The sequence below is a fragment of the Peromyscus californicus genome, unplaced genomic scaffold (genome assembly GCF_007827085.1).
Source record: "Peromyscus californicus insignis strain IS unplaced genomic scaffold, ASM782708v3 Scaffold_8__1_contigs__length_139910024, whole genome shotgun sequence".
NCBI classification, from domain to species: domain Eukaryota; kingdom Metazoa; phylum Chordata; class Mammalia; order Rodentia; family Cricetidae; genus Peromyscus; species Peromyscus californicus.
Window position 1 is genome coordinate 87,426,914 of NW_026294606.1, and position 24,797 is coordinate 87,451,710.

The 24,797-nt window shown below is 49.1% G+C and overlaps 1 protein-coding gene across 2 annotated transcripts; it reads left to right on the plus strand.

The window, feature by feature from the left end:
• Positions 1-391: 391 nt before the first annotated feature.
• On the plus strand, positions 392-17,521 carry LOC128104340 (sulfotransferase 2A1-like). 2 transcript variants are annotated; one of them, XM_052729215.1, is made up of 7 exons: positions 392-566; positions 1,170-1,318; positions 9,557-9,771; positions 10,585-10,711; positions 10,879-10,973; positions 15,902-16,082; positions 17,300-17,521. In XM_052729215.1, exons 1-7 carry the CDS (start codon positions 526-528, stop codon positions 17,413-17,415), a joined length of 924 nt encoding a protein of 307 aa, XP_052585175.1. In that variant the 5' UTR covers positions 392-525; the 3' UTR covers positions 17,416-17,521. The 2 variants fall into 2 exon arrangements, with proteins under 2 accessions (XP_052585175.1, XP_052585174.1); XM_052729214.1 differs by having other exon boundaries at positions 394-566; positions 1,155-1,318.
• The last annotated feature ends 7,276 nt before the right edge of the window (positions 17,522-24,797 follow it).

Consider the following 24,797-nt stretch of genomic DNA (forward strand, 5'->3'; position numbering starts at 1 on the left):
GGCAGCTGGCTAACCAGACTGTGAGGTCAGGGTAGCAGAGGCTGCTGGTTGGCAGTGGCGGGAGATGGGAGTCTTCCTAGACATACCTTGTTCCAGCGCTGATTACTTTGTACTATATTACTACTTACCACACATGTCAAAATTATATAAACAGCATGGTTTCTAGGGTGGCAGAGGAAGCTGCCTTCTTGTGTTGTCAGAACACAGAGAAAGGAATGCTGCACTTCTCCTCCGGGAGCCGTCCTGGCCAGTGCCTCCACAGGGGAGCATTTCTGAAACAGGAAAATTGTGTCATACCCAGTCACTGTTAAATTGTACCTTAGTCTGCTCAAAACTGACTTCTGTCTTGAAGGTTATCCACTTGTTGCTTGCCTATGGGGGCGCTCTTCCAGCCCCTCCCCTAAACGGGTCTGGTTGGGGGCGGGGCACCCCGCAGTCATCTGCCCCAGGGCCCTGCAACTCTAGCTAGGGTGGAGCCTCTTTGGAGCTGCCCAAGTAGAGCCACGTTTTCTAGGGCTGGGCTGCATGCAGACAGCGAGGCACAGCACACAGAGAAGGACTTTGTGGTGAGTGGGGATCCCGGGGGACACGGGAGGTGGGGCTAATGTCAGAGACTGCCCCAGGATTCAGCAGAAACAGCCCAGGCAGGGCAGCCGTGTGTGAAGACTGAAGGGAGGGCGTGGGTAGAACTGTCTCTCTGATCGATGGGGCTTCTGGGCACAGTTCCCATCACTGCTTGGGGTTTCTGGGACTGAGGCAAGCAGCTCTCAAGTCCACAAGGATGTTCACAATAGGTCACAACGACACAAGTCTGCTGCTGAGGTGCAGCCCCGCATACAAGTGGTCAGGAACTAGTGGCTGAGGCAGAATTCTGCCAAGCAGTGGGCCGCGGTCTCAAGGCCAGACAAACGCCATTGCCAGCCCAAAGCCGAAGCACAGAGATCTGTATACCCGGGGAGGATGGAGGCCTCCCTTGGCCCAGATGGCAGGCAAGTCTGACCAAGGTTCTGGGATGGTCCTCCAAAGATGCCTAAGAACAAAACCAGCAGCTACCTGGTGTGGACCCGTCTCAACATTTAATGGCGGAATGGCAGACGGGCTTGCACCTGCTGGAAAGAGCTTGGGCCCTGGGTAACAGATTGCCTCACCTACAGCCCCACTCCCGACAGCACCAGTATGAATGAACGCATGAACACCACCGAAATCTTCGATGGCATCCGCTTCCCAGGGTTCATGCACACCCTGGAGTCCCTGAAGGCAGCTTGTGCTTTCCAGTTCCAGGACACAGATGTCCTCTTGGTGACATTCCCCAAGTCAGGTGAGAGGCTGGGACTGGGTCAAGGAGCCTGAACGACCCAGGGACGTCAGTGTTCCCTTCCATCCACAGGGCCTCATTCCCTTTCTTGGCACTGTAGAGTAGACCCCTGGGCCTTCTCCCTGTCACCTCTGATTCTGGTGTGAGCTGTAGGGCTGCCTCTCTGGCCTGCCGTAAGCTACCAGCTCTATAAGCCCCAGTAGCCTCCTTGGCCAGTCATCCTTCTACCTAGTAGCCTCAGAAGCTGTAGGGTGTCCTCACCCTGGGCACCAGCAGCCTCCCACATACCTTGGTCAGGTTCCCACGAACTTCTCTAATCTCGCTACACTTGCGTGAACATGTTTCTGAGCCTGTGGGAAGAATGCTGGTGGTGATGTGGGGTGTGTGCTGATAATCTGGCTCCATCTGGGATGCTCTTAGGCATGTGGTCTTTGGGAGACAAGATTTGCCTTGCCCTGAGCCCTGCTGAGGTGAATGGTGTATGTCATCCCACTGAAGTGTGTTTCTGTGGGGACAGGAACCCTCTAATCCCAGAGCACTGCCTGCTTTCCCTTCCTCCAGTGTGGTCGGGGTGCCGGCCTGGTTCTGCAGGACCCTTCCTGGCCGTCCTCGCCATCTTGAATCCATAAGGATAGGCGCCCAGGGTGAGGATCCCAATCAGGGGTAGAGTTTGCCTTTGTCTCTTGGGGCCACAATGCCCATTAAGAGGAAGATCTGGCCGGGCGGCGGTGGTGGTGCACGCGTTTGATCCCAGCATTCCGGAGACAGAGCCAAGCAGATCTCTGTGAGTTTGAGGCCAGCCTGCTTTACAGAGTGAGATCCAGGACAGGCACCAAAACAACACAGAAAAGCCCTGTCTCGAAAAAACAAAACAAAAGAGTAAGATCTGCCTCGTGTGACGTGGCCACCAGGGCCACCTGGACTGTCGGTGACCTAGATGAGCAAATGGCTCAGCAGATGGGGCCGGGTGCCCCTCCTACACTCCACATTCCTGACTCCTCTCCCTCTTACACCAAACCTCCTCCACCCCACATAACTGTCCTGCTTCCCAGCCACCCTGCTCCCTGCTCCCCTCCCCCGCCCTCTGCTCCCCTCTCCCTGCCCCCTGCTCCCCTCCCCCTGCTCCATGCTCCCCTCCCCCTCTCCCGCAATCAGAGCCTGCCCTCCCTCCCTCCCTTTACACCTCACCACATCTACCCAGGGGCCTGGTCTATGGTCTAGACTTCCCACCAGTAGGAATGCAGTGGGTGGGCTGGGATCCGTTAGGCTGTGCCTCCAACTCTCTTTCTGTCCTCCTTCAGGATAGGGCAGCAGAGCTATGGGCCCTACCTACCAAGTCTTGGGTCTTGGATCCAGGGGGTCAGTGTCCCTGCATGGGGGCAGGGGTGGGAAGGGATCATCCCTCAGTAACCTTGGGAGTAGACCCAGACAGAGCAGGGCCTGGCCTGCAGTTAGCAAGATACACTACTGACTCTCGTTACCAGTCCTTGATCTAGGTACAGGCAGGGTGGGAGGAAAGGGCCACCCTGCTCTGAAGAGCATTTTCTGGCTTGTATTTGCTTAGACTTAAAAAAGGTGGTGATCCTCCTCCCCATCCTGGAAGCTAGAGAAGCTAAGGGGGGGCCCTGTGACCTCCCATTCCCATCTAGGGCCCTAGGATTTGATATCTCTGAAGGGGACTCCCGGAAAGGGTGATTGTTTGAGGGGGAAGACCCTGCACAGCTCCCAGAACACCCTCCTCTTTGCTCATGGCCAAAGCTTTCAAATGTCTAAAGTAGAGAAATGGACTGTGGTACACCCCGGTGGAGTGTTTGGTTGTTGTAGGTGAGGACCTGGTTACATTCTTAACAGAGAAGTCCAGGTAGGATTTCTGGAAAGACCATCACCAAAGCTAGAATGTTCTGGAACATTCAGTTAGAAAGTGATAGTGAGTCGGGGGCTGGAGAGATGGCTCAGAGGTTAAGAGCACTGGCTGTTCTTCCAGAGGTCCTGAGTTCAATTCCCAGCAACCACATGGTGGCTCACAACCATCTGTAATGACATCTGGTGCCCTCTTCTGGCCTGTAGTCATACATACATGCTGTATACATAATAAATAAATGAATCTTTTTTAAAAAAAAAAAAAAAAAAAAAAAGAAAGTGATAGTGAGTCAAGTGTGGTGGCACACCCTTTAATCCTAGAATTCTGGAGGCAGAGGATGGACTATCTCTGTGAGTTTGAAGCCAGCCTGGTCTACATACCAGCCCAAGCTACACAGAGAGATCTTGGCTCTAAAATCAAACAAGAAAGTGGTAGTTATTAAATGCCATGGTTTCCCTCAGAGAGCTCGTAGCTGGGACCCCAGATATGCATAGGAAGCCACCTGGAGTCAGGTGATAGTCCCATCCCCCAAGCTCTGCTTACAAGACCTCTGACCACCCTTCTGACCGTTCAGTGGTCATCCCTCCCGGGAAGGCTTCTGCACATCGGGGTGACAGTTTGCCCTCTTTCTACCTCATCTCACTGCTCTGCCTTGCCTGGTGGAGTCACTGTAGCATCATACATACTAAAAAGGCCCCAAGCCATCCATGCAGTGGGTGTCCATCTCGACCCGAGGCCCTCCTCTACTCAGCAGTAATGATGGAGGTAGGCTAAGGCACAGTCCAACCAAGGAAGAAGTTGACATGTAAGAGTCAGGTGTTCTCAGGTCAGCTCTGTCTTCTGCTTCCTCGGTGGTGCCTCTTCCTCTTTGCCCTGCCCTCACATTCCTACATCTGATGCTTTCCTGTCAGACCTATGCCTTAGCCTCACTTCTCTCCCTGCCTGTCACCCACTGAGTAACAGCCCCAACATGCTCACGATCTAATCCTCCAGTGTGTGACCTCATGTGGCCGAAGGGATTTTTCAGTAATGATTACGCTGGGGACCTTTAGATGGAGATCATCGTGGGTCACGGAGTCCAGAGTCATCACAGGGTCCCTCTCGATCGGAGCATGAGGCTCAGAGCCTTGAAGGGAGGCGCGATGACAGAAGCGGGGTCACAGGGTCAGACGGGGGACGTGAACATGCTGCAGTGTTGCTTCTGAAGTGGGATGAGACACTTGGAAGGAACATGGTGGCCCCAAGAAGCTGGAAAAGGAAACAAGGAAACACCACCTCAGCTGCCAGCTCTGCTTGCACTCGGAAGTACAGTATGAGCTGCGTTGTTGAAAGCCACTGGTGTGCTGGTTATTTGTTAAATTTATTTGTTTGTTTATTTATTTATTTATGTGTGTGTGTAGCACAGGGCATGTATGGAGGTCAGGTGACAGCTTTCAAGAGTCTGCTTTCTCTTTCCATCATGTAGTTCCCAGGGGAGTTTATCAGGCTGGGTAACAAACCTCTTTACCCATTGAACCATCTCACCAGCCAAGTTGGTGGTCATCTGTTACAGCAGCTGTACCAGGGGGTCCAGGAAGATGCGTGACCACTGCACATCCTGATCATGCCATACTTAGCACCGTACGGGTGCCAGTCACTCACCATCTGGCATGATGTGTAAATGGAGGCCTGAGCACGTTACCAAGGGGACATTCAAAGCCAGGTTTTGCTTTGCCAGAGCACAGGGAGCCCTGTGTATCTCTCTCTTCCCTTCTCAGAAAACCTGCTTTTGTGTCTACTTCTTACAACATAGTTGCCGCTTGTGTCCCTCCACCCCAAACTCCCAGAGGCTGACTGGCTCTGCAGAATGGGACAACACCTAGCCCTCAGGAGCACTCTACCTTCCTGCTCCAGAGGGCACAGAGCCAGCTGCACAGCTCTGCCTGTCTTCATAAAAGCAACAGATGATGACTCAAATGTGCCATAAGGCAGGAAGGTGGAAAGTCCCAGCCGTCTCGGAAAGCCACTCGTGCTCAGTTTCTGTATGATTCCAGAACCTTTCAGTGACATCTTTTATGTCCATGTCTCCTATCTCCTTGATATAGTCAGGTCATTTCCCCCTTATTTGTGACCTCAGTTATTCATACTCAGTAGTGGTCCAAAAATATTAAAGGGAAAATTCTAGAAATCACTAACGACTGTCTTAAATTGTGTGATGAAAACCTGTGTGCCTCATCCAACCTGGGGTGTGAATTGTCCAGTGTACCTGTGCTGCATACAGAACTGCTCGCATTAATCTCTTAGCAAAGTTCCCCGTTATCAGGTCCACGGCCACCGAATCCAAGGCTTGTGTCCCAGCTGCCCTCAGTCCCCAAAGCCCCTGAGCAATGACGCTGCCCAGCGCAAACAAAGAGCCTAACGAGCGCTTCCTTTCCTGAGAACGTACAAGTTTTCAGCTTAATAAGGAAAAGACAAAATCATCTCAGGTTACCAAGGTCTATGAAAAACCCAAACCCAAACCCAAACACAACTGTGAAATTGCGGGGAAACTCAAGCCGGTTTTGCTGTTACCGCAGGTGAAATCAGCCTTCGGGCAACACGGAAAAAGCATTAAAACTTTGTAGGTTCTGGGCTTGGCTGTGAGTGTCCCCTGGGGACGGTGTCAGAACAGCCTGTGCCCCCTGGACCTTTCCTGCCCCAGCTCCACTGCTCCCAGAACAAAGGGATAGAGCAGCCCTTGTGGGCCTGGAGGGCAAGCAGCGGTCCCCAGAAGTCACCTGCGGCCAGGTGAGACACACAGAGAAAAAAGGATCTAAATCATAGGTGGAAGAAATGGTTGATGACCGGGCATGGTGGCACACGCCTTTAATCCCAGCACTTGGAAGACAGAGGCAGGCGAATCTCTGAGTTCCAGGCCAGCCTGGTCTACAGAGCGAGTTCCAGGACAGCCAGGGCTGTTACACAGACAAACCCCAAACCTCAACCCCCAAAAAGGAAAAGAAATGGTTGATGGTAGCATGTTGTCGTTAATCTTGGTGTATGATGTTTTCATTTATTGAAAGTTTGTTTGTTTATTTAGTTTGAAACAGAGTCTCTCTGTGTAGCCATGGCTATCCTGGAATTCACCATGTAGACCAAGCTGGCCTAGAACTCATGGAGATCCACCTGTCTCTGCTAGGATTAAAGGCATGTGCCACCATGCCCCAGCCTAAGGCATTTTTATAATAAAGTTTACAAAAGAAAAAAGGTAAGGCTGGGAGAATGTGTTCCCATAACCTCTGTTCCAGAGCGTTGTTATAGTTGCCCTACTTTGTTGATAATCCACACCGAGACATCACTCCTATAGCATTACTGCTTTACACTGCAATGAAAATGTGTCTTGTGAGGACACTGAAACTGTTTTTTTGCTTTTCCTCCTCCTCCTCTTCCTTCTTTTTTTGGGGAGGTCTCACTACGTAGCCCTGACTGGTCTGGAACTTGCTTTGTCGACCAGACTAGCCTCATAGAGATCCTCCTGTCTCTACCTCCCGAGGGCTTGGATTAAAGGCGTGCGCCACCACTGCCATCAGCAGGGACTTTCTAATTCATCCCTCTGCACTGACCAGCTAGCAGTTGATGAGTGTGAGTCAGCTTTCCCTCACTCTGAAAAGCACCCACAAGAATCAGATTATAAAGAGAGCTTACGTTGGCTCACAGTTTTGAGGATCCCAATCCATGACCCATGGGTACCATTGCTTTGTTCTTGTGGCACATCATGGTAGAGAGGACTTGGCAGAGCAAATTCACTCTTTTTACGGCTGAGATGTGAAAAGAGGAAGGGACTGAGGGGGTGGTCTAGTGACACAGCACTTCTATAGCATGCACAAGGCCCTGGAATCCATCCAAGAAAAAAAATAAGAGAAAGATCCTACGGCTATGGGTAAGTTGCATGGGCAAGATCCAGGGTTTGGAGTCCAGCACCAAATAACACAGGCATGGCAGCACATGTCTGTGGCAGGAGAATCACAAGTTTAGCATGAGACCCTATCTCAAAAGAAAGAAGAGAAGAAACTGGGGTAGTACTATCTTAGAAAGCACCACCCCCCATGGCCCAAAGACCTCCCACAGGCCCCTGTCTGGTCAGTCTCCCCTCCTCCTTCTAACACATAGAGCTTTCAGAGACATTCTGGATTCAAACTATAGTGCTGGGTACCCAAGTATTGTCAGACTTACAGTTGCTTGCCCCGAGTTTGAGTGGGGTCAATAGTATTTTGTGTTGAACTTAGAAACAGTCACTGTCTGAACGCTATAAAGGAATTTGCCACTGGGTGTGGTGGTGCATGTGGATAGTTGTGAGTTTGAGGCAAACCTGGTCTACGTAGTGAGTTCCAGAACAGCTAGAGCTACATAGTGAGACTCTGTCTCCAAACAAACAACAACAACAAAAACAAAAGAGGAATTTGCCCATTCGTTTGCAATGTTCACACTTGGTTTATTCCTGGGTGGTGTGAAGTACAGATCTCGTGTTGTGTTTTGCCAAATAGCAACTCTGTTGACCCAGAGGTGTTGAACTGGACCAAAGCTCTGAACTTCCCTTTACTGGCCACACTGTGTCTATCACTGGGCTTCCTGCAGAAGCCACTGCTGTTCCCCACTGAGCATCACTCACCTTCTGAGGCCTGGGTACCATGTGTTTCTCTTCCGTGTAATTTCAGCACCAATTTGTCTAACTCTGTAGAAACCTGAGGGTATTTTTATTGGAATTGTGTTTGATTTGCAGATTAACATGGAAGAACTGGTCTGTTTATTTTGTCAAGACATCTTGTCTAAGGACAGAGGATTCTCCATCTGCCCGGGCCACCCCCACATCTTCACAGAGGCGGGAACACTCTTCCCACACAGCTTTTACACATTCCTTCCTGTTGGTCTCTGCCACTGCTATAGTAGGGTTTTCTCTGCTGTTTTACCTCTAAGTTGCTACTGTGGGGTGTATGAGGACAACTGATTTTCTTCTTCTTCTTCTTCTTCTTCTTCTTCTTCTTCTTCTTCTTCTTCTTCTTCTTCTTCTTCTTCTTCTTCTTCTTCTTCTTCTTCTGCTTCTTCTTCTTCTGCTTCTTCTTCTGCTTCTTCTTCTTCTGCTTCTTCTTCTGCTTCTGCTTCTTCTTCTGCTTCTGCTTCTTCTTCTTCTTCTTCTCCTTCTTTTAATTAAAAAAGTTTTATTTATGATTTTTTTATGTATTGGGTGCTTTGTCTGGATGTTTACCTTTGTGATGCACGCATGCCCGGTGCCTGCAGAGGCCAGAAGAGGTTGTCCCAACCCCTGGAGCTGGAGTTACAAACAGTTGAGAGCTGCCATGTGGTTCTGGGAATCAAATCCACATTCTCTGGAAGAGCAGCCAGTGCTTGTAACTACTGGGCTGTCTCTCCAGTTCCAGGGCTCTGATCTTTTTCCAAAGCATACTTTTTTCTTTTCTCTTTCTTTCCTTTTTTGTTCCCATGGAACAAGGACCAAAGCCCAGGGCTTCACGATGCTAGGCAAGTGACCTACCATCGAGCCTAGCCCAAACCCCAAACGTGCTTTTTAGTCACATGCTAGGGCTGTAAGGTAGAACTGATACTAAAAACTAGGGTTCTACTATATATAACAAACGGCTAAAAAAAAAAGAGGGATGTGTGGAAGAGATTTTAGGTGCATGCTAGAAAAAGCCTACATTGCCACAAGCAGGCAATTCTGTGGTGAAAGCTTACAAAGTAAAGAGGAAGGGGCGGGAGTTTGCAGTGGTAGAGTACTTGGTTAACTTACACATAGTCCTGGATTTCACCTGTAGGGCCCCGAGAAAGGGAGAAAGGGAGAAGGCAGAGGGGAAGAAAGCCAAAGCTCTTTAGAAAAACCCTAAATTGAAGTTACTAGTGTGACTGAGGAGAGGGACTAGAAAACTCCTAAGTGTTCATATACAGAATATTAGCAGAAATACAGATGATAAAAGCTATACTGAAGGCCAAGTATAGTGGCACATGCCTTTAATCCCAGCACTCAGGAGGCAGAGGTAGATCTCTGTGAGTTCAAAGCCAGCCTGGTCTACATGGTGAGTACCAGGACAGCTAGGGCTATGTAGAGAGACTCTGTCCCAAAAAACAAATAACATATTGATTAAGTCTCAAATAGCAATAAGGAACATGTCATAGAGTGGCAGAGCAGTCCATTGGCCAGGTTTGGGGGTCTGTGTTCTGTAGAAGGTAGAACAGCGAGAATAGAGGACTAGGCTAGCTTCAGAAGCCTCACCATCCTGTCTCCGCTATTAATAATGCACCTAATTGATCTGTTACTCTGAGGGAGGAAAAGAAAAAGTGTGGAATATCTTAGGCAGAAGTAGCCACCCCCATCACCTGCCCCACCCCGACTCCTACCCCTTGTCCTACAGGTACCACATGGATGCAGCAGGTACTGAGTCTGATCTTCTGTGGGGGCCACTTGTGGCCTATCCACCACCTCCCCAATTGGGCCCGCATGCCTTGGATAGAGCAGACCTCCTTCAGCAGCCTCCTTCCCAAGCTCAACAGCTCCTGGCCTCGGCTGCTCACCTCCCACCTGCAAGCCAAAGCCCTGGCGCCAGCTCTGATGAAGTCCAAAGCCAAGGTAGGAAACAGGTGCCTTTGCGCTCCTCAGCATTTCACAAGAGCCAAGATGGAGTCAGGCTTTGGGGATCCAAAGGGTCCAAAGGACTTGGCTTCGCCTTCAAGTCTTGGGGTGAAGGACATGGTGAGTGGGAGGGTAGAAACCACAGCAGCATCAGCCCTAGGCTGGAGTTGAGGCAGGGTCAATTTGGCAGGAAGCCTCTACCAGGCCAGAAGTATAGACAAGCCAGAGGTAGGAGGATGGGTGGGTCAGGCAGGTTCATTGTCCAGGTGTAGTGAATTGAATGTCAGAGTCATCCATCTTGACTAGTGGTTGGCTCTGGGGAAGAGAGATCCCTTCCTACCTTGGTAGGGAGGAGCCATAGAAACTCAAGCAGGCCTCACAGACACAAGTCTATGCCAGGCCTCCTGGCAGTGTCCAGGCGACCTGGAGATTGGTAGAACTTTGATAGGCAAGGCCTACTTATCCTGTGGGGTGATGGTGGCCATCAGCTGCCTGGAACCTGAGAGAATGAGTAACAATGCTCCCTACAAAATAAAAAATTTTAAATGTAATAATAAAGAAACCAAAACCTGCCCCCGGGGGCTACCCATTCAGGACTCTACCGACTGCTGCTCAGTGGCCAGGTCTGGCCCATGCTTGGGATCCACTCACCACTACCATTTTCGGGGGGCCAGGAGGCCAGCATTGTGCAACTCTTCCCACCCACACTTCTAGACTGGAGCAGGGGTCCGGGGCTCAGCTACTTGAGGTCACAGCAACTGGGGAAGTCTTGAACCTCAGAGTGCTGAGATTCAAGACTCTGTCCACCAGGTGGTGTACATGGCCCGGAACCCCAAGGACGCTCTGGTTTCCTTCTATCACTTTCACCGAATAGCCGGCTTCCTGCCCAACCCCAGCTCTTTTGAGGAATTTGTGGATGAGTTTCTCGAGGGCACAGGTGGGTCTCCAGGACTGAAGGGGCTCACAGAGCCCCCTCCTTGTCACCAAGCTGGTGGGCAGCTTTGCATCTTTGTTCTAGCCCACTCTGAGGTTGCCCTGCCCCTCCTGGGTCCCAGTCACATGCAGCTGGGACTGGAGCTCCTCCTCTGTTTCTTCCTTCCTCAGGCTTCTTCGGTTCCTGGTTTGACCATGTGAAGGGGTGGCTGGGACTCCAGAAGGACCTAAATCTGCTTTTTGTCACCTATGAGGAGCTGCATCAGGTGGGCACCCCTTCCACATATCCAACAGGCCACCTAAGCCAAGTCCTCCTCAGTCAAAGCCCCGGTGTCCCCAGCTCTTCCAGAACATTCTGTGAAGCTTATTTTCCTAAGACAGGACTGCCAACAATATTGGTGCTTTCAGAATCTCTAGCTGCTCCTGGTTCAGACATCTCTTGCCTCCAGCTTTCCTAAAGCAACAGCCATTGTGAGTCTTGTTGGTAGGAGATTCAAGCAATTTTTCTTTTTCTTTTATCTTATGTGTATGAATGTTTATCTACATGTATGTCTGTGTACCGTGTGTGTGCCTGTTGCCCAAGGAAGTCAGAAGAGGACATTGGATCCCCTGGAGCTGGTATTATGGATGGTTGTAGCCACCACATGGGTGCTGGGAATCGAACCCAGATCCTCTGCAAGAGCAGTGAGTGCTCTTAACTGCGGAGCCATCCCTCCAGCCTGAGTTTCAAGAATTTTTTTTTTTTTTTTTTTTTTTTTTGGTTTTTTGAGACAGGGTTTCTCTGTGTAGCTTTGCGCCTTTCCTGGAACTCACTTGGTAGCCCAGGCTGGCCTCGAACTCACAGAGATCCGCCTGGCTCTGCCTCCCGAGTGCTGGGATTAAAGGCGTGCGCCACCAACCGCCCGGCGAGTTTCAAGAATTTTTTTTTTTTTTTTTTTTTCCGAGACGGGGTTTCTCTGTGTAGCTTTGCGCCTTTCCTGGAACTCACTTGGTAGTCCAGGCTGGCCTCGAACTCACAGAGATCCGCCTGGCTCTGCCTCCCGAGTGCTGGGATTAAAGGCGTGCGCCACCACTGCCCGGCGAGTTTCAAGAATTTTTAATGTACGTTTATAATTTTAAGATTGTGGGGCTGGGGAAATAACTAAGCCAGTCAAGTGCTCATGGAACATGTATGAGGATTTGAGTTTGATCCCCAGAACCCACATCAAAAAGCCAGCTTGATGATACACACTGAGAGACAGAGACAAGCAGATGCCCGCGGCTTGCTGGCTGGCCAGCCTGGTCTGTTTGGTGAATTGAAAGTCAGTGACAGACCTTTTCTCAAAAAACAAGATAGAGACAGACTTTTTCCCAAAAAACAAGATGGACTTCTCTAAAGAATGGCACCTGAGATTTTCCTCTTGCCTCTGTATGCACACACACACACACGCGCGCACACACACACACACACACACACACACACACACACACACACACGCACACAGATGACTCAGGAGAAAGGCCTTTGTTGGACTGCCTTGATCCCTGGAACCCATACGGTGGAAGGAGAGGACTGACCCCTCTTTGGTCCCCCCCATGTGCCTTAAGTTATACATTCAGTCTCTTGATGTTATTTTTGTGTTTATTCATCCAAGTAATCTTTGATTCATATTTGACTGCATTCGGAAATTCAGATAAGCTCCGATGAGCGGTTTTGGTGCATTATACATTCTCTCATTTGCTCCTCCTTCCAGCCCCTGCACTTTCTAATGGAACAGACAGGCCTGATTACTCAGCCCACACTGGCACAGCCAGAAAATTCGATGCGTGATGCTGGAGAACCTTGAGTTCTCTGAGCTGTTCCAATATTATGTGTAAACAGCAAGATTTTCACTCAGAATAACAAGATGAAATCCACTTCTTTGCAGGATGTTTTAAATTATATCCACAAGGCTGACCTTTCAGAAGCCTGCAGCTCTGGCTGCAGCTGTTGACTCTGTGTGTGCTTAGGGATTTTTGGGAATCCAAGATCTGTTGGGTCTTGGAAACTGTACACATTTGCCCCCAGCAGACGAGGTTGGTTTGGCCTCAAGACATTAAAACAAGAGGAACAAAGATGAATAGATTCACATCATGAATAGATTCACATCAGTAGAGGTTCAGGCTTTTCCAACTGAATGAGTTTTGCTACAAAAATTAAAGCTCAATTTTCAAAGCTTTTTTTTGATCAAATTCTTTAAAGATATGATATCTCTGAGTGCCAAATACAACATGTCCTAAACACATAGATATAAATTAATACTTGAGGTTTCAGTTTTCAAGATTTTTATACCTTGTTTCTAGTCCTTTGCAATTGGTGGTGTGGGCCTGGTTTGACGCTACTTGGTCTCAGCATCTGACAGGGGCAAAGACCAGACATCCTGGAGACCCCTGTTGTGTCTCTCTGGGCTTTAATTTCTGTGTGTCCCACAGTGGGCTGGGCTCTCCCACATCAACCATTAATCAAGAAAATACTCCTCTGCTTTGCCTGCAGCCAGTCTTATGAAGGAATTTCCTCAAGAGTTCCTCTTCCCAGCTCTGTCTAGGTTTGCATCTGTTAACCGAGGCCACAAGGACAATTGACCCCTAGCTAACTTGACACACCACTACAACACTATTAAACAATAACCTTTACTTTCTTATGCATCCAAAACATCTCATATTAATAGCAATATCACAATATAAAACATTCCATTTATTTATTTGTTTGTTTGTTTTGTTTTTCAAGACAAGGTTTCTCTGTGTAGGCCTGGCTATCCTGGAACTCACTCTGTAGACTAGGCTGGCCTCAGACTCAGAGATCTGCCTGCCTCTGCCTCCAAGTGCTGGGAATAAAGGTACCACCACTATCTGACCTTTTTTTTTAATTTTTAAAGAATAAGTTTTTTTTTTTTTTTTTTTTTGGTTTTTTCGAGACAGGGTTTCTCTGTGTAGCTTTGCGCCTTTCCTGGAACTCGCTTTGGAGACCAGGCTGGCCTCGAACTCACAGAGATCCGCCTGGCTCTGCCTCCCGAGTGCTGGGATTAAAGGCGTGCGCCACCACCGCCCGGCAAAGAATAAGTTTTTGTGCTTTTATATTTATTTATTTATTTTATATTTAAAATGTTGTAATTATATTATAATATATTATAATATAATTACAACATTTCTCCCTTCCTTTTCCTCCGTTGAAACCCCTCTCCCCATATAGCCCTCCCTTTGTTCTTCTTCAGATTCGTGGCCTTTTCTTTCATTGTTACTGCATGTATATATACTCCTAGATACAACCTTCTCGCTCCAAATAATGCTACTTGTATGTATTCTTCTTAGACCCACTGATAAGTGTAGTCTTCACCCCTCATCATGGAAACTTCTCTTTACAACATCTGGACACTATCACAGAAAACCACAACCAATCAAAATGCAGAGTTGTAGAGCCCAGTGCCAGTGGGTAGATCTACATTCCATCTTAAAAGTCCTACAGTCTTTAAAAATTCACTTTAAGCCAGGCAGTGGTGGTGCACACCTTTAATCCCAGCACTTTGGAAGGTACAAGCAGGCGGATCTCTGTGAGTTCAAGGCCAGGCTGATCTACAGAGTGAGTTTCAAGACAGCTAGGGCTATGCAGAGAAATCCTGTCTTGAAAAAAAAAAAATCACTTTAACAGTTCAGTCACTTTAAAACATCCAAAAATCTCTTTCAAAGTTCAAAGCATCTCTAAAATATCCAGAGTCTCTCAACTACAGGCTCCTATAAATTCCAAAAATAAGTTAAATACTTTCTTACCCTAAGAGGAAGGAATTGAGGCACAGTCACAAAGAAATCAAAGTAAAACCAAAATTCACCAGTATAACAAGTTAAGAGTCTGATGGTGGGGACCCACCCACAATCCTCTGGGCTCCAAAATGGTCTTAGCAACTCTACCTCTCCAGCTCTGCCATCCAAAGCATGCATGCCCATGTGCATTATATGTATGTGTTTGTGTGTGTGTGTGTGTGTGTGTGTATATGTGTGTGTGTGTGTGTGTACATTCGTGTATGTATAGTTAGTTAGTTAGTTAGTTTTTTTTTTTTTTTTGGTTTTTCGAGACAGGGTTTCTCTGTGGAGCTTTGCGCCTTTCCTGGGACTCACTTGGTAGCCCAGGCTGGCCTCAAACTCACAGAGATCCACCTGCCTCTGCCTCCCGAATGCTGGGATTAAAGGCGTGCACCACCACCGCCCAGCAGTTAGTTTTTTGAGGCAGGGTTTCTCCGTGTAGTCTTTGCTGACCTAGAACTTGTTGTATAGCAGGCTAGCCTTGAACTCACAGAGATCCACTTGTCTCTGCCTCTCCCATGGAGGGATTAAAGACAATGTACACCACCAGACCCAGCTCCCTATGTATTCTCTTTTTTAAAAATTTTCTTTAGATTTATTTATTTTGTTTTCTAATGTGTGTAAATATTTTGCGCACATGTATGTCTATACACCACACACATGCCTGGTGTCCTCAGAGGTCAGAAGAAGGTGTCAGATCTCCTAAAACTGGAGTTATAGACAGTTGTGAATTGCTGTGGGGTACTGGGAATTGAACCTGGTTCCTCCTCAAAAATGGCAAGTCCTCTTTACTGCTGAAACATCTCTCCAGCCCCCACCCATGCGTTCTTAATGACTATAAAATATTCTCTGGTATAGACATAGCTGAAATAAATTCCTTTTGTGTTTGGATTTTATGCTGTTTCCAGCTACTTCCTTTAACAGATAATACTGAGTTGAGTATAGTTGTTCACATTTTTAATTACTTGTACAATTTTTTAATATATATCAGGGGGGTGTCGAGACAGTGTCCCTCTATGTATCTCTGGCTGTCCTTGAACTCATGCTGTAGACCAGTCTGGCCTTGAACTCACAGAGATCCACTTAACTCTGCCTGCCGAGTGCTGGGATTAACATGAGTCACTATGCCCAGTTTATTACTTTTATGTTTAAATAAGTGTATGTATGTGTCTATGTGGACATTTCTGCATTGGATGCCTTGGAGGTGCAGTTACAGGCAGCTATGAGCTGGTCAGTGTGGGTGCTGGAAACTGAACTTGGGTCAAAAGACCCAAGAGCAATATGTATTCTTTCTTAACCATTAAGCTATTTCTCTAGTCCCTACTGTATTATTTTAATGTCTTAAATATGTATCCATTCCTCTGGGTCTTTCTGGGTCCAGGAACCTCGCCGTACGATCCGGAAGTTAAGTGAATTCCTGGGACACCCCCTGGGACCAGAAGAGGAGGATGTCATACTGGAACACTGCAGCTTCTCCTTCATGAGTCAGAGCAACATGGTCAACTACACCCTTTTGTCCAAGGAGATCATAGACCAGAGCCAGGGCAAGTTCCTGAGGAAAGGTAGGCCTCCACTCAAATGCCCAGGGCCTATCCTAGGACCAGTCAACCCTCACCTTTTCTTTGCTTTATTTTTGAGACAGGGTCTCTATGTAGTTCTGGCTGTCCTGGAGCTTGCTCTGTAGACCAGGCTGGCCTTGAACCCGGAGAGATCCTTATGCTTCTGCTTCCTAAGTGCAGGAATTAAAGATGTGCACCACTATGCTTCACCTCTCATTTTTTTGTATCTGATTACAGTCCCTCAAGCCTACCCCGTCTACTTGCCTTCCATACCTTCTTGCCTGGCCTATTGTGTGATGCTGAGGACAGTCCCTGCCCCATGCCATTCCCTGCTGGCAATGCCTTCCCAGAGGTTTCCTTTTGGCCCCGGGCTACAGCTCTGTCTCAGACCTCTCCTCCCAGAGCCACCCAACTTTCTGAATAACTCTCAGAAAGTGCCCCAACTCCATCTCTGCCAACTCTTCCAAAAGAAACTGACCTTCCCCATTCTCATGGGCAACATGTTCTAGCGTTGCCTGAGTTCAGCCCCGCCCAACCAATTCTGAAGAGATGCTTGGATGTAGAAAAGGGGAGGGGCCTGTGGGGTCCCCATGGCAACTAAGAGTACACCTTGCTATTGTCACTGATAAAACCCCTGGGAGCACCAGGACCTCTTGCCTTTATTAATAGTCAGAAGAATTAGGACTTTCCTCAAAGTCTCCAACAAGACAAATCCTCAGGACAGGTCTTAGGGGTATGTGAACCCAGGCACTGTCTTCCAGCCCCCAGCTAAATGTGGCTTCAGGATGGGGCAGCCATGGGTGCTCATGACCACATCCCTTGGCTGCCATCCAGAGCACGCAGACTAGGAGAAGTTCTCACACAGCTCTGGAGGCCAGAACAAGGTATTCTTGGGCCACACTCCCTCCGGAGACTCCTTCCTGCCTCTTTCACTCCTACGGCTCCAGTGTCCCCAGCTCCTGGTTGCATCACTTTAGATTCTACTCCCATACTCGATGATGACACCAGTCACTAGGTTAGGCCACTCTCATCACCTCTTAACCTACTTCCAAATCAAGTCATGTTCCCAGGTGTCACGTGGGAGGTGCAGACGCCTCCTACAGGACATAATTCAGAGTGTGGGGCTGGAGAAACTGGTCAGTCTCTCAGGGGTTGGCTTGTGGTGTAGCCTTGACATCTTCTCCCTGGCTGACTCATACTATCTGTCCTTCCTCCCCCAGGCGTTGTTGGGGACTGGAAGGAACACTTTACTCCTGAGCTGGATGAAAAGTTCAACACTGTCTACCAGTCCAAGATGGGTAACTCTGGCCTCTGCCTCCCCTGGACTATGGACTGACCCTTCTGACCCATCTGGCCTATCCCCATGTGCCTGTCCTTCTGTCCTCCTGTCCTCCTACTGTGCTATGCCCCTGGTCTAACAATAAAAGCCCAGGTCCACACTGTGCAGACTCTGTCCCAGCTCCAGCCTGGGCCTGTATACTTTATACCCTTCACCCTGGGACTTCGGGGAGAAGGGAGATATACACCCCCAGGACCCTCTTTTTTTTCTCTAGAGCTTGGCCCTTGACTGACTGGGCTGCCATCCCAAAGTTTTCTTTAGAACCTCCAGATGTGACATCCCTAGACCTTACACCCCAAGATCATTCTTCCAGAGGGCAAGAGTATAAAGATGTAGAAAACAAGAAGTGTTTGTGGGGTTCCCTAGGAGACCAAATCTAGACCAGAGAAGTCAAAGTAAGTATTGGGAACAAACACTAATCAGCCCAAGTAATGGGAAAGGTCTCTGCCCACTCACTGGGGCTCCCAGAGGATATGGGCTGCCTACCAGGATGTCTGCCATCCCAGCCACATGTCCACAGCGGCAAGCTTCTGCTCTGGGAAGAAGGGTTGGCAGCTCTGGACATAACCAGGCTCAAGTGAAGCCAGCAAAATCCCTTCTAGTCCTCCCAATGCCTGTGTGCTGCCCATCTGCCTACATTCCATGGAATACTCTGATGGCAATATGACAAAAGCCAGTCCTGGCCTAAAGCCAAGGAGCGCCTTGATCCAAGTAGCTGGCTCCAGTACAGGCTGATGCAGAGCTCAGGCCTGTTTCCATTTAGAGCCCGTTCTACCAGCTGTCTGCTCACACACTGCAATGAGGCCAACCCTCTCTAGACCCTTGGCCCTGGCTCAGCTATTGGAAAGGGTCCCTGTTTTCCAACAGGACAGGGCAACATGATGGTGTTCTTTTCCTGCTGCAGGCCACAACTCAGCCCAAGAGGAGCCATGGGACCACATGAGACTGAGTCAGGGTCTGAGTGCAGAGCTGGAAGCTATACCCTTTTGCCTGTCCCAGTATGGAACACTAAGGCATCCAGATGCCAAGAATCTATATCCTGGACATGGTGGCACTTGTGTCCGGTGTGCTCAACCCCAACCACAGTCCACAAGCAGGGAGGGACCAGGTATGAGGCAGGTTGCTATGAGTAATGTGACCGGCCAGCTGTCCCCCTCAGAGTCTTGGTGTCAAAAGCCAAGCCCAGCTTGCTTGTCCCAGACCAGGAGCCACCAAGAGAGTTGGGAAGGAGGGTACCCTGGAAATGAAATGCAGAGGCAACATGGAGCCTGCCCTGGGAGAGGCAGGGAAGGAACAAGCCTTCTTGGGTGAAAACTTAGACACAGATCCTCACGAGACTTTCCAGTCCAGCTAAGCGGCCAGAATGACTACATTCCAATGTCCATGGGTGAGAGGAGCCCGAGGGTGGGGGCATTGGGCATACAGGACTAGAACTGCCTGAAGAGGAGGACAGGGCTGACTTACAGCACTGGAGACTGAAGCCAGGGATTCACACATGCTAAGCAGGAATCCTACAACTTCTGGGCGATGTGTCATATGCCTTTAATCCCAGCATTCAGGAAGCAGAGGCAGATGGATCTGCTATGAGTTCAAGGCCAGCCTGGTCTACATAGTGAGTTCCAGGCCAGACAAAGCCACATAGTGATATCCTGTCTCAAAAAACAAAACAATAGGGAGAGGCTGGAGAGATGGCTCAACACTTAAGAGCACTAGCTGCTCTTCCAGAGGTCCTGAGTTCAACTCCCAGCAACCACAATTTCCAGCAACCACATGGTGACTCACAGCCATCTGTAGTGGGATCTGATGCCCTCTTCTGGCTTTCAGGCATACATGCAGACAGAACACTCATACACATAAAATAATTAAATAAATCTTTAAAAAACAACATCAGCAACAAAAAGTTCCTGGGTTTGAAGAGCAACATATCTATGTATCTCCAACCAGATAAGGACAGAGCTAACATTTCTCTCACCCTGTGCTGTGTGGTGTTCACCAGAGAAGACTGTTAGAACACAGATTTAAGCCAACAGAAAGTCTTTATTAGCCAGCCAGAGACTACATGGGTTGTTCAGGATCCCAGTGTAGCACTGAGCCTTTCTCAGGGTGAGCTTTTAAGCACACAAACCACGTTCTGGGTTGACATACTTCAGTTAACAAGAACAGTTAGCCAGAATTGGAACTACAGAAGCCAAAAGGCAAGGTTAGTACATTTAGAGACTTTCCCAGAACTATGGACTTGGATGGATCAGGCCTTCATTTTAGTTTTGGCACGTGGTGCTGTCTGCATGCTGAGCTTTGTGGCCCGAATGGTATGTCCATCATGGAGTCAGTGGTGCTAAGGTCTGGGACCCTGTTACACCTGTAGCTCTCTCCTGCTCCCATGATTTGTACCTCATCCTAGAGCCTCACATCACCTGAATCCCACAGGTCTGCTCCACTCCTGATTTCTCTGATGCAACCCTGCATGTCACATACCACAGAGCCCTTTGTATGTGTTTATGTGTGTGCACATGAGCGTGTCAGTCCATATGCATTATTATGTCCATGCCTGTGGAAAACCAGAAGTTAACATCAGGTGTCTTAACTAGTCTCCACTTTTTTTTTTAAGGTAAGCTTTTTTAAAAAAAATGTTTTATTTATTTATTATTTATGTGTATATATGTGTGTGTTAGTGCTTGTGAAAACCAGAAAAGGGTGTCAGATCCCCTGGAGCTGGGGTTACAGGCAGTTATGAGCTGCCTAACTTGGGTGCCAGGAACTGTACTTGGGTCCTCTGGAAGAGCAGCAAGTGCTCTTAACTGCTAAGCCATGGCTTAGCTTTTCCACTTTATTTTTTGAGACAGGGTCTCTCACTAAACCTGGAGTTCCGTGGCCAGGTTCTGCCTGTCTCTCTACCAGTGCTGCAATTACAAATACATACAAGTACACCTGGCTTTTTACGCAAGTTCCAGAGATCCAAGCTCCATTCCTCAGGCTGCTGCAGCAGGCACTTAACCAACCGAGCCGTCTCCCCAGCACCCCGAAGGGCCCTTTGCAGAGAGCTTAGCGCAAGCAGAAAGGTATGGCAGAGATGCCCCCACTCTCCTTGAGCAGGGTCTCTGCAGCCTAACAATTAAGATAACTACATGAGCTGGGCAGTGGTGGCGCACGCCTTTAATCCCAGCACTCGGGAGGCAGAGCCAGGCGGATCTCTGTGAGTTCGAGGCCAGCCTGATCTATAGAGTGAGATCCAGGACAGGCTCTAAAACTACACAGAGAAAACTTGTCTCGAAAAAAAAAAAAAAGGTAACTACATGAATGAAGCTGGGCATGGGGAGTGCTTGCCTTTAGTCGAAGTACTAAGGAGGCAGAGGCAAAAAAAAAAAAAAAAAAAAAAAAAAAAAGATAACTACATGAGAGCTCCAATGAAGGGTCTGTCCTGGCTGCCAGGTTGCTCTTAGCAACCCAAGTACTCATACTCAAAGGATAATTGAATGACCACAGCCAAGAGAGGTCCCCAGACTTCCTTACAGATGCCATTTATAATGCTCACAAACATGGCACTGTTAGCTTTGACTTCGGACCTTCTGATGTGCCCCCAGAGTGGGAGTTCCTAGGACAAGTGATTTTTCCAAAAAGATACCAGGAGCTGGGGATGTGGCTCAGTTGGTGAAAGGCTTGCCTGGTGTGCACAAAGCCTGCATTTGCTCTTCAGCACTCATGAAACCTAACACGATGGTCCAAGCCTGGAATCCCAACGCTTGGGAGGTGGAGACAGGAGGATCAGAAGTCACAGATCGTCTTTGGCTGCGTAGTAAGTGGCCTAGATAAATAGGACTCTGACTCAAAACATAACTAACACCCCAATGGAGTGGGGCACATCTTTAATCCTAGTACTTGGAAGACAAAAGCAGGTGGGTCTCTGGGAGTTCAAGATCAGTTTGGTCTACATAGAGAGTTCCAGGCCACCCAATGCTACGTGATGAGACCTTGTCTCAAAACAACAACAACAACCTATGAGGCCCCAGTGGCCTATAAGCACTGTGTCTCGGCAGCAGAGAAAGAAATGCGAGTCAAGCCCCAGGATTTGCCACGTGCCCAGAAAGGCTGAGATGAGAACACAGAGGTTAGCAAGTGTTCTGGATGAGATCTGTCCCTAGAAGGGTGCCTCTCCTGAATGAACTGTGTTCACCCGCTGGCCAGCGGGTCAGCCTGATAAAACTGAGTTTAGGAATGTCCAGAGCATCTTCAGTAGTTAGAGAAGGAGGTACAGCACAGACGCAGTGAAAGAGGAACCTGCCCACAGTCAAATGAGTGACACGCATACTGAACCCTACAGGGCAGTGAGAAAAGAGACACATGCACCATGGTTCCATCCACATAAGGTTCAAAGCCCAACAAAACAGTTGGCGCACCTTGTGATCAGTTAGGGAAGTGGCAGCATCAGGAGCTGCTCCAAGACCACAGAAAGGCACAGACACTTGCCTTGGGCCACAGCCATAGCTAGTGGTCCAGGATGGACCCGTGACCTTTTTGGATGGGTCCAGCAAGGACTTAGGATGAGCCAGTAAGGGCAGATTGTCTTGGTAATATAGATTGGAACTGAGAATGGGGATGGAATCTTAAAAGACACACTGACCTTGTGTGCCACGAGCCTGGACCACTCATGATCTTGGGAGGAAAGAGAAACTGCACAAGCCACAAAGAAACCAACACATCCCCCCTTCCCTCTCACATGATGACTGAGAGCTTCTTTGGTCTCTATCAGCCTGAAATCTCACCAAGGGTTGCCTTGAGGTCTATGCCTCAGGCCTGGCCAGGTTCACAGTTGTGGCCCTGGCTGAGAAAGTGGCACTGAGAAGAGGCTGGCTGACTCTGGGGTTGTCTTAGGATCATGTCGATGGGTCTCATCTTGGTTGCTGAAATAGATGCCCTCAAACATATAGCTCAGAGCAAGGGAGGTGGCCCCTTTCCTCCTTTTCCCTATCCCAGGGCTGTTTCTCAGGGACATTATGTTCAACATAGAGGCTCTGGGAGGATCTATTCTATTAGCCCCTGGTCATCAGTTCCCCACCCCATAGCATAGCCAGCCAGCCAAAAAGGTAGTGTAACTCCTAGCGCCCCAAACTGCTGACTGCTTACCCTACCTCTCTGGCTAAGAGTCTGCCTTTAGTTGTAAAATGGAACCTTCTGAGGTTGCGGCTACACAAGGCAAACTCCACACACTCAACTAACACCCCAGTTTTCATCCATGTGTTGAGGGGCATAGCTCTCTCTTGCACTGGCCTCTGAGCCCCAGTGCCCATCTGCAAACTGAAGTCAGTTGACACACCTACTCAAGAGAGAGACAAGCTTCACCTAGACCCTGCAAATGACATGCTGCGCTCTGCATCTGCATGCTTCTGTTGGGACAAAACCCCTCAAGTGTGGCTGGGAGAGTCTTGCAAAGAGGCTTCAACAGTAAAGCAACTGAAGACTGAGGCCCTTCCCAAGTGCACACATGCACACTCAGACACATAGTAAAACAACACACACATGCACATATTTACATGCGCACAGACACATGCCTACACACACATAACCAAGACTCTGGGCTTTGCAGCCTGGGAGTCAGCATGGAAGGCCCAGCTCAAGATTCTGCTGTGAGTTCTTGGCTAAATTGCTTCACTTCTCTGAATTCAGCTCCCCCTTCCATGAAATGCACTCACAGTAGGCCATCACGTGGAGCTGTTGTGAGAATTCAGCACGGTGATGTTTAAGCAAAAGCTGAGAGAGTACTGAGAAGGGAGGAGTGCTCCACATTGTGCAGGCGGCTGAGATCTGGCGAGAGGAGGAGGGCAAAAGAGGGGAGAAGAAAAGGACGGGGAGGACACACCCCCAGGGCCAGCGGATCGCCCACCAGTAAGGGGTGTCTACCAGTCAAAGGGCAGGCGAGGGGCGGGGAACAGCTTCACTCACAGCTCTTATGTGATTGGCCGGACTGCGTGGGGCCCGTCTGACAGCTCTGCAGCCCCCACACCAATTACAGGCTCTTAGTCACAGGTTCCTGCCCGCACTTCCTCTCAGCAGCAGGAGAAAGAACAGCCTTGATGGGGCTAGTCCTTCCCACCCCCTCCATCCCGCCTAGCCTAGCTCGGATGAGGAGGAGAATGGGCAGTAACCCAGCAAAGCAGAGCGTGGCCTCTGAGGCCCTCTAGAACCCGGAGGCCCTATAGGAGGGGACAGACTGAGGTGGGAGCACATTTAGAACAAAAAGACTGAAACTTTGGCTAGCTGTTCCTTCAGATGAAGAAAGTGGTACCCGCTACCAGGCCGACTGCCACACAGGCAGTCTCCTACTTTATATGATATGTCAGAGGGCACGACAGGTCAAGCTGAAGCATGGTGCTCGGAGCATAAGGAACATGGATCCTCTCAATCAGTTCTGTAAGACCGGCGTCTTGCCTGCCCAGCTGTGTGGCTCTGCTTCATGTCTTTCCTCTGTTATCAGTGACACCAGCCAAGGCTGAGTCTTAGCTGGCTGGGGGAGGGGGACCACAATGGTACTTCGAGGCCATTTACCCATTTAGCTGTGTAGTTACTGCAGGACGGGAGCCCATTGGGGCCGGGGCCTTATGACACAGGCCATGGGCTGTTCCTGGCTTGGTGGCCCCTGAGGGCTAACATCTTTATTGAGCAGGACAGTACTTGGTCTTTGTGGTAGGGGGGAGTATTTGAGACAGGTTTCTTGTGTAGCTCTCTTCTGGAACTTGCTCTGTAGACCAAGCTGGCCTTGAACTCACAGAGATCTGCCTGCCTCTACTGGGATTAATGGCATGCACCACCACCACCCAACATTTGTTTTGTTTTTCAGACAGGGCCTTACTATGTAGCCATACTGGGAGGGACCACTTAGCACTTAGTATTTTTATGGCTTAGCTATGGAAGTTACCTTAGACCCCCAAGTCTGCCCAAGTTCAGAAAGAGAATGTAAGCCCACCTCTCAGTGGAATAAACTCAAAGCCTTGTTAAGCAGCCTTACTCGTCTATGGCAGACGAGGAGCAAGGATCAGACCTCCTCAGATGGAGAGGCATTATCTCAGGCCAAACACTGATACAAATCCACAGGTGTTAGAAGCTGGAGCCAGGTAGCTTGACCAGCAGATGCCTCCCAGCTTGCAGAGGAGCAGGGGGATCCCACAGCATGCCGGAGTCTACCTCCAGGGCAGGTCCCAGGGGGGCAGGCTGTGGGGCTCTCGGTCACTCTAGGACCCCTACTCCAGCCAACTTGGAAATTCTTCACTGGAGGCCCTAGAGTCGTTCTCACGTTGTATGCTCAAGAGTGAGGAAGGTTCTGAATATCTGGGAACACATTCCGGCTGCCTTGTCAGGGGTTCAGTTCACACAAGCTCCTCTGGATT

Bases quoted from the DNA above. Each gene is read 5' to 3' on its own strand.
- LOC128104340 (XM_052729214.1), top strand. From the start codon at position 526: ATGCAGACAGCGAGGCACAGCACACAGAGAAGGACTTTGTG. The intron at 9,772-10,584 runs GTAGGAAACAGG...TCTGTCCACCAG, and splicing joins TGATGAAGTCCAAAGCCAAG to GTGGTGTACATGGCCCGGAA. The intron at 10,974-15,901 runs GTGGGCACCCCT...TTCTGGGTCCAG, and splicing joins CCTATGAGGAGCTGCATCAG to GAACCTCGCCGTACGATCCG.